Below are 9743 nucleotides of genomic sequence, written 5' to 3' on the forward strand. Positions count from 1 at the left end.
AACCTTGGTTCTTTACTGAGGGAAATACTTTCTGCTACTCTACTACTTCATCCTTCCTCTTCAGGGAAATCTTAACGCATTTCACAAGTAGCTGTGCTTGATGGGCCCATAACGCCACCCCATGCGGACAGGGGGGGCATGCGTGGCTAGGCCGCATGGAGGCCTCATGGCTCCCCACTAGCACTTCTTCGGTCCTCCCATCTTCTTATCTTCCATAAAAATTCCTTTAAAATCCCCAGTCAATTTGGAGCACTTCTATTTCTAATATCACGATGGCAATTCTGCTGTAAACAGTGTTAGTCTAGCTTGGATTCATTCAAATCATGCAAATTAGAGGGTAAAACAATGTCAAAAGAGGTTGAAAAGGTAGATACGTATGGCACGATCAGTATAACTTTGAACCATTTATATTGATATTTCTACATAAATAACAACAATGAAACATATTAAGAAGGTACAAGAAGGGAAATTTTGGAAGGAAAAATATTTACCACTCTCTTCTCTACAACAATATTAACAATTCACGTAGTTATTATGATGCATATGTGGTAGCATGCTCAATTGCATGCGTGACTTTGCATATTGTGCACTTATTTTTATCATTAATTTTTTTGAGATCATGTCACATATGGTAGGGTGCTGTTGGTTTATGAGGAGAGATCTGTTCTCATAAGTCTCATTGCATACATATTATTATTCATTGCATGACATTATGTAATTTACTGTTGTTAACGTACTCGTGTATTAACCAGTTGCAATCCTGGTTTCACGACAATAGTCCCAAGACATGGAGCCGATGGAAAAGGTTATATGTTGGCCAACATGTAAAAGGTTATATGTTGTTTGATGTAGTTTCTTATGTGGCATTCATATGTTTTAGCTTGTCACTCATGTTGTTATTATATTGTAACAATTTGCTGCCTAGCACTGCCCTACCTTAGTTATGACACTGTAATTACCCACAAATAAGTTACGACAGTGATCGTGCATCTATTATGCAAAGAGCGAGACTAATAAATCTTATTATCTAAGTAAAAAAAACATGTTTGTATAGTAAAAAATCAAATGCACAAGAATCTTTTCAAACATTTTTCACATGGCATAAATCAGATTTACTTATTCAGTTATTCATGATTTATGTGTAGTAATTACATGAAAATGTGTGTGCCATCATTATATGGTTTTTGAGAGGTTTATCGACCCCATCACATTTCAAACAACTGATTGCCACATGTCCTTCAAAAGAAAGGGTGTCATGCCAAAAAAGAAACAACGAAGCCATTTAACAAGACCAGATTGAGTAAATCATCCCTCATAGCCAAATGTCAAATCCAATGATTGTAACTAGAGATTAATTTGCAGAGATGCTAATGTAGGTTATTTTGTTATGTTACAACGATCATGAGAAACAAGTGAATTCATGTAGTGTTTGACACGTATATCATTGATGGTAAGACCTAGGGACCCTCATATTAGTGGGTATTATTCTGATTAATTCAAGAAAGAAGATATGCAGGTGTATTTCTGTAGAAACAAATATGGAGATGCACAACTGTTGTCTAAATATAAGCGATGTTAGTTTACAGAGCGACAAATGTTCGTCTTTGGTCATCTAACGACGAGCATGAGAAACAAGTGAATTCCGGTCATAGCAACTCGAAACGGCGGTAATGCCTTCTGTTGCTGCTCTGAAGATACCACCTATAGGAACCCGCATAGTTCTTCGTAATTTCTATAAAGTAAGAAACTAAAGATATGCAAATATATACTTATTTCTAGACTAGAAGCAAATATGCTACAGATGTCTAAGATAAGTGATGGTGCATACCAATAATAGATACATCATGGGGAAATGTAATGCAGGAATATACACACAGTATAAGGATAACGAGCCATGGCATGACAACAAGGGGGGAAAGGCCACACAGTTCCAGAGCAGGCCAGTTAGCTACCTCGCTAACTAGGTAAACTGTTGCCAATTGATGCATTGCAGGAAGAAATCAGGATAAAAAATACCATATCGATCTCAAGAAAAGATATATATATGAATGGCATGTCCCTGTTGATGGTACTACATTATTGTGCAAGTTTTTCACACACACCCATGCAAGTGCAACATGCATAAGATACAGAGCAGCCCACCAAACAAGCATCCATCATCATCACCACATCATTCTTGTCTCTTTGTATGCTGTAAACACAACTCATGGCCTAATCGATGTAACATGCCACGTCTACACCTAATGCATCATCTATCCTGCCACTTTGCTTTCTGGTGGTACTACACACCAAGAAAATTTCAGTTTCCATTGCTCTTGTTGCAATGCACTTGTCGATCACATGGTTCGTGCGTACCCCCTGTGGCCGGCGCTGCCTCGTTTGCTTCAAACGGTTTCGACGGCCTCGAGAACGGCGGCCGTGAGGCTCTTGTGCACGCTCTCGCCGTCGTCACGGGCGGCGGAGAGGATTCTGTCCTCGTCCTGATCATCGGCGGCTTTCTTCTTGCTCTTGGTGTACTCGCCGTAGAGGTAGGAGGACAGGCCCCAGACGCAGAGCGCGGTGGCGACGGCCTTCTCGGCGCCAAACGGGTCGCCGAACACGACGACGCCGCCAATGACATTGGCCGTGAGCACCGCCGCCATGCACACGCCGCTGTGGAGCGACGACGTCAAGTAGATCACGCCGGCGGTGCCCATGAAGCACGCCTGCCATGTCACGACCAACGTTGCCACCACGACCCAGTAAACGGCGTGGGACCCCTTCCAGGGGGCCACGTCGTTGGCGAAGCCGCCGGTCGCCGCGAGCCCGATCGCTGCCACGACGGACGCCATGGCCTGCATCACTGCCTGCACCTCCACCGCCAGGATGAACCCGCCGGAGACCACCTCCCTATACAACAGCTCCATCACCGGCAGGTATGCAGAGAAGAGCCCTGCGGCACCGAGCGTGACGACGAAGCCGATGATGTACCCCTTCCTGTCCGGGCTCTCGCCGGCGTCGCCTGACCGGAGGGCGAGGAGCACGGAGCAGAGCGTCATGAGCACGACGGCGTTGAGATTGACGAAGGTGAGCGGGTGACGGACGATGGCGACGGCGAGGACGAGCGTGAAGGCAAGCTGCGTGGAGAGCAGCAGCGACGAGGTGGACACGGGCAGGAGCGAGGAGCTGTAGGAGAAGAGAAGGTTGTTGACGCCCATGAGACCGCCGATGACGAGGCACACGGCCAGGAACCGCCGCGAGAACCAAAGAAACGGCCGCGGCACGGAGGCGGGGCGGCCGGCGAGGAACACCGCGACCACCAGCGTGGGGAACCCCGCCGACTGCACCAGCGTGACCACCCACTTGTTCTGCCCGCCGTGCTCGAAGTAGAACCGGGACAGCAGGCTCGAGGCCACCGACCCGACCAGCAGCGCCGCGTAGTTCACCATCAGGAGCACCGCCGACCTGCGGCGCCGCGGCGCCACCGGGGCCGAGGAGATCGCCATTGCCGCGCGCTCTCTCGATGCCGTCGTCAAGGAAACAATCGATGGCGATGGCGATGGCGATGGAGATGGAGATGGAGATGGAGATGGGCGTCGCGGTTTGTATGTAGGCGGCATGTATGTATATCGGGTAGCAGGGGGGCGATTTTGTGGTTGGCGACCGGAGGCAAGGAGATAAAGGATGCTAATTGCGTAGAGTGTGGAGAATTCATGGAAGGTTTTACACGGCGCGGCCTCTTCCGTTTCTCTGCTTTTCTTGGTGGCTGGATGTGAAAAAGATAGGCGTCAGTTATCATACGTTACTAGTCTTATTTTGGCACTAACTGATCACGGCAAAACTTGGAAATTACTCATGTCAACATTTATTTGCTAGACAGAGATATCTAGATCATGAAGAGGTAACCATCACCTACAGATATACAGTATATTTTTTCGAGAAGACCAGGAAATAATTAATGTGCTCTTATTTTTCAAAAAAAAATATTTTTTTTATGTGCTCTTCTGCCTGTATAGTTTTCTTAGAGCCAAACCCTTGTGCATTTCGAAATGCATGATGCATTCATTCAGTGATCAAAGCTTGGAACCAAATCCTTTTTTTTAAGTTAGCTTGGAACCAAATCGATGGATATCTTGCAGTGTGTAACTTAGCCTTTTAACTTATTTGATTGATGGATTGATTGTTGGTCCATGGGGGCAGAAAATCCATATGATTGATCGTGCATGAATCAGTTAATGCAGAACAATCGTGTGAAACTGTGCAAGAATATATATGTGGCTGATCGATCGGATCCATTCTACGGCGTGAAAAACGGTTTGTTTCAGATTGGGATCGTTGAGAATGTGCTTGGGCCGTTTAAGGAAATAAAACGAATGCAATGGGATTGGAATCCTACTTTCTCGGTTTGTTACCTATCCAGAATTGCCCCGTATCCATTTATAGAGTTGTGGTTATGGGTTAACATACAAAGGGGAATTATTGGCGGCTCGATGGCCTAACATCCACATGCTGTGTTCTGCGGTTTGTGTGCATGTGCTTACACACTAGGCCGGAAAACTACAATTCCTTTCTCTCAAAGAGGTGCCTAAAGATGGAGAACTCCATTCTCAAAAAAAAGAGAGAGAGAACTCAAACCTCATCTCAATTATCTGCCCTGTCACACATAAGTCATATCTATATCAATATAAAAAGACCCAAAGGGGCAGATCCAACTGATCTCAGCCATCGAACTAAGTTAATCCAACGATCTAGACTGCTCCAATGGCGAGCATTAAACATGTTTAACGTGCAATTAATATCATACCAAATATTGCACTAATTACAGAATTAACACACAAATAATAGCATACCTAAAATCCACATGCAATTAATATATTACCTAAATATTTAACGTGCGTCGCACGTGCGCATTTACTAGTGCTATATATAAGGGTATCCATACTGACATAGTGTATACTTAGGGCATCTCCAGCACTCCTCATCAAATCGCCTATGTATGTCAGGACAGTCTGCACACTTTTAGACCTCCCACATTGATGCCCGGCCAACTGGCACACTACATGAGAAGTCTACTCTGGTTTTAAAGCGCCAACCTCCCCTCCCCAATCCCTATGCACCCCCCCCCCCCCCCCAATCGCAGAAGCAGCACACCACCCCTTCACCGGCCGTTGCGGCGGGCAAGAAGACGGAGGAGGAGAAGGAGCGCAACCAGGCGTGGTGCTTGCTCGGTAGGTACCGCTTAGATGTGGCTCTGCCACACCAAGACAGCATATCGGGGGGAGGAGCTGCAGACCCAGTCGGTGCCGCCATCCCAAGCTGCTACTTCTGTCGTCCTCCATCGATTCATTCGCCGTGAAGGAGGAGCTGCTCGAGTTCGACGACATCGACTAGGCCAAGCTTGCCGCCGAGAACTCGAAGCAGGAGGAGAAGACGCCCAGTACACCATAGCCGCGGCGACCGACGACGAGTTTCAACATGCCCAGCACACCCATGCCCCAATTTTAGTATAGTTTAGTTAAACTTCAAGTTTGGATGGAACTTGTTGAATTTTCATGTTATATATCTTACTAGTTTTAAATTCCGTCCATATTTTTTGTGTGAACTATTTGAAATGAGGGGAAGTTTGAGTGATATAGTTGTGGCGGGCATCTGGTTGGATGTCAAACATTTCCGTGGACATCTGGACGTGTCCGTTCGGTGAGTGCCATTGGAGATGCCCTTATATCCCAACCTTGGTCTTATGGTGGGCCCTCATGCCAAACATAAAACAAATGAGGAATTAAATGAACTCTTCTTTTTTAACACAGTACAACCACATATGCCCACATAAAAGCACATATCCTCACGCCTATGAACGCACTCACGTACACCCTACTCCTATAACCACCTTCGAGATACGAAGCCGACATCACATCTTGAGATTGACAAAGGTGCTACAGACGCCTCGTAGTCGATGGGATGTTTCCTTCCACTAAACAAACATCATCAAAAAGCTTGAAATAAATTCAGAAAAATGCGAGCACCAACGTCAAGTCTAGGACTTGAATCATGGTGGGTTGATTCCAACACAAGGAATCTAACCATGTGAGCTACGCTCATTTTGCAATGGACTCTCCTTTTAGTTCACACTAATTGACAGTATGCAATGTCGCAACACGTTTTGGTGGGAGTACAATGACGCCCTGTGGCTATATGTCACGTGCTTGCATAATATTTCAGTTGTTCGTTAGACATAACTATTAAAGCTCTTCACTTTTCTGAAGCTTTAGTCCTTTTTGTTCAATACTATCCCAGTTACTTTTCTGAAGTTTAATTTTTGAATTTGTAGTTGTATATATAGTTTAGTTTTGTATTCTGTTCTAAATGGCACCTCCTTTTTGAATATTTTGCATTTTTTGGTTAAACCATTTTATGCAATTGGCTTTTGTAATTGCTCTATAATGAAGGAAAAATGTGGATGGGAATTTTTAAGCAATGCTTCTCTTTTTCATTTAGGACAGTTTAACTGGTGACCTTTTCAGCCCCCTCACATTACTAGTGATATTGACCGTTAGATCACAAGTTTAGTGTTCCTGGCCGTTTGATCATCATTAAAGCAACTCTAGCAGACCCCGCATCCCGCCGGCCCGCAAAACTCGTTTGCAGTTCGCGCAAAACAGCTTTTGCGGGCCGGTGCAGGCTGGCACAGATGCAGACCCCCCCCCCCCAATGGATTCGTAAAAAAGTATATTCATGGAATATACTTTTTTACGGGTCGGCTATGCGGGTTCTGCTCTTTGCGCCGCTGCATCCCTGCATATCATCAGCCCGCAAATATCAAATCCAACATAATTCAACAATCAAAAACAAACTGAATTATTCAAATCAAACATAAAACAATAATCATCCGCATTATAAATAATTAATCAAATCACCGTAGCAAACTTAAATAATGCAATACAAAATTTGTCGTGAATACAAATACAAATGAATACAAAAATTAGTCACCGTCCAGCCCTTTGCCAATGATGCTCAATGAGATCTTCCTGAAGTTGAAAGTGTGTGTCTGCATTTTCAATCTCCTTGTATGTCTGAAGAAAAGCTCTAATGCGGTTTGGGTCTCTAGCTGGTTTTACGCGGCTACCCACATTGTCGTAAAAGAATTCTAAATTCATTTCTCTCTCATCTTCAAGAATCATATTGTGCAGGATAACACAGCAAGTCATGATGTTCCTCAGTGTTTTCTTATCCCAAAAACGAGCAGGACCACGGACAATGGAAAACCTAGATTGCAAAACACCGAATGCTCTTTTAATGTCTTTTCAGACTGCCTCTTGCACCCTTGCAAATTCACATTATTTTTTTGTTAGGGGTTCTTTGATGCTCTTGACAAATGTGCACCAAGGAGGGTATATACCATCTGCAAGATAGTACCCCTTTGTGTATTCATGCCCATTGATAGCGTAGTTGCAAGCAGGAGCATCACCACTAGCAAGCCTAGCAAACAAATGAGAGTGTTGCAACACATTGATATCATTGAGAGTGTCGGGCATACCAAAAAGGCAATGCCAAATCCATAAATCCTCGGATGCTACGGGCTCTAGCACAATTGTTGCATCACGAGACTTGCCACAGTACATTCCTTGCCAAGCCTTGGGGTAATTTTTCCAATTCCAATGCATACAATCAATGCTACCTAGCATGCCAGGCCAACCTCTCCTCTCATTAGCTGCCATCAATTTCTTTGTGTAATCTTCATTTGGTGCCCGGAGATACTCGGGACCAAAGACACGGACGATCACTTTCGCAAATCTACGCACAGACTCAATTGTGCTATCTTCACCAATGCGAAGTTACTCATCGGCATAGTCATCCGGAACGCCATATGCAATCACCCGCATAGCTACGGAGATTTTTTGATATGCACTAAATCCCTTTAAGCCTGTGGCATTCCTTCTTTGAGTAAAATACTAGCAATTTGCCTCGCAAGCTTCAACAAGTTTCACAAAGAGGGATCGGCGCATTCGATACCTTCTGCGGAAGAGGTGTGCAGGATATGTAGGATTCTCCGCAAAGTAATCTTGCATCAACCTCTCGTTCCCAAGATGGTGATTCCGAGGAATGCACAGACGCCCGACAGTAGATCCTCGCCTCCTCTTCCGGTACTCGTCTTCATGATCCTTCACGGCAAGCGCCATGACTAATGTTTGCTGCCGAAAGGTCACAAGCATGGTCTCCACATCCGAGTCGTTCGAATCGGACGAATCAGACAGCAAGAACTTCTCGCACGGGGTCAACTCCATCTACACGCACACCGGCGCGTCAATCTACTACACAGCTCGCAAAAATCACAAAAAAGGGACTAGCCGGTGGCGAGTGATCCCGGGCGGCGACAAGGGGGGTGCGCTCGGCGGTGGTCGATCCCCAGCTGCGGCGGCGACGGGGGGTAGCTCTTCTCGCCGGATCCGGAAGGGCGGTGCAGCGGCTCGGCGCGGGAGGTTGCGGGGCGGCCCCGCGGAGCGATTCCGCCCGTAGATATGGCCGGAATCGCCGGCGGCGGGCGGGCGGAAGCAAGGGCGGGCGGCGGCGGAAGGAGGGGGAAAGAGTGCGGGGCTGAAATGTCCCTCCCGCTAACTGCTTCTCTGTGATGCAGGGCACCGCAGCCGTGAGGGGGAAACCCGCGTTTTCCCGGGTTGGGGTCGGGAATTTGCCGCGCCCCCCAAAAAATTTTACGGGCCGGGGCGGGATACGAGGTCTGGTCGGGCAGACTTTCCGGCCCGTATCCGCACTTTGGCAGTTATTTTGCGGGTCGGGGCGGATGCGGGGTCTGCTAGAGTTGCTGTTAGGAGCTAACTTGGACCACTCATAGAAACTTCAACCTCACGAAGCCCATGAGCACCTGTCGTCTCTCTCATTCCCCTTTCCCCTCCATGGGGGCTATATTTCGCCTGCCACGAGATGGTACTCCGTCTCGCCCTAGGAGATCGCCAGTTGTGTCGGCTCAGTCCAATCTTAGAAGCTTTTGTGCTTGTTTCTTTTTCTTTCTTTTTGTTCTGTGTGTTTTCTATGTTGGTTTTTATCATTTTTCAATTTTTTTTTGTTTCTTTACCGGTTTTATTTGGGGGTTTTTAGTTTTTTTTTTCTTTTCCTTTTCATTCCTTTTTCCTTTTTAGTACAAGTCTACATTTTCTAATACATGTTCTACCTTTTTGTGTATGCCTGAAACATATTTTTGATGCACGTTGCCGTTGTCAAATACATGATGAACATTTTTTTCAAATAGATTTTATGAACATATTTTCGAATACGTGTTAAACATTTTTTTCAAATAAACATTGAACATGTTTTGAATGATACAAAAAACATTTTTAACTATGCCAACCTTTTTACATTGTACGGACATTTTTGTTGTAATTTCATGAACATATTTTTGAAATGCGTGAACAATGTTTCTAATGTCATGTTCATTTTTTAAAATGGTAAAAAAAATTTAGAATTACACGTGCATTTTAAAAATTAAAAACATGAATTGAACATTTCTTTGAATGAAATGAAACAATTTTTAAACTACGTGAACTTGTGTTTACATTGTACAAAATACTTCTCAAAAAATATCACGAACATATTCTTGAAACCTGTGAATTTGTTTTCAAAAGGCACGAAACTTTTTTCTGAAGCGTATAACATATTTCTTAAAATTATGAAAACAATTTAACATTTTATAAACATTCCATCCGAGTGCACTCCTATGGACATTTGATATTTCACTCATCTTTGACCATAGA

General features: G+C 44.9%; 1 protein-coding gene across 1 annotated transcript; it reads right to left on the reverse strand.

Annotated features, from left to right (window-relative positions):
• Window positions 1-2043: 2043 nt before the first annotated feature.
• LOC123181034 (probable purine permease 4) lies at window positions 2044-3638 on the reverse strand. Its single transcript, XM_044593254.1, has one exon. The coding sequence runs from the start codon at window positions 3597-3599 to the stop codon at window positions 2385-2387; it is 1215 nt and encodes a 404-aa protein (XP_044449189.1). The 5' UTR covers window positions 3600-3638; the 3' UTR covers window positions 2044-2384.
• Between the last annotated feature and the right edge of the window lie 6105 nt (window positions 3639-9743).

Source organism: Triticum aestivum, chromosome 1A, assembly GCF_018294505.1.
Source record: "Triticum aestivum cultivar Chinese Spring chromosome 1A, IWGSC CS RefSeq v2.1, whole genome shotgun sequence".
Lineage (NCBI taxonomy): Eukaryota > Viridiplantae > Streptophyta > Magnoliopsida > Poales > Poaceae > Triticum > Triticum aestivum.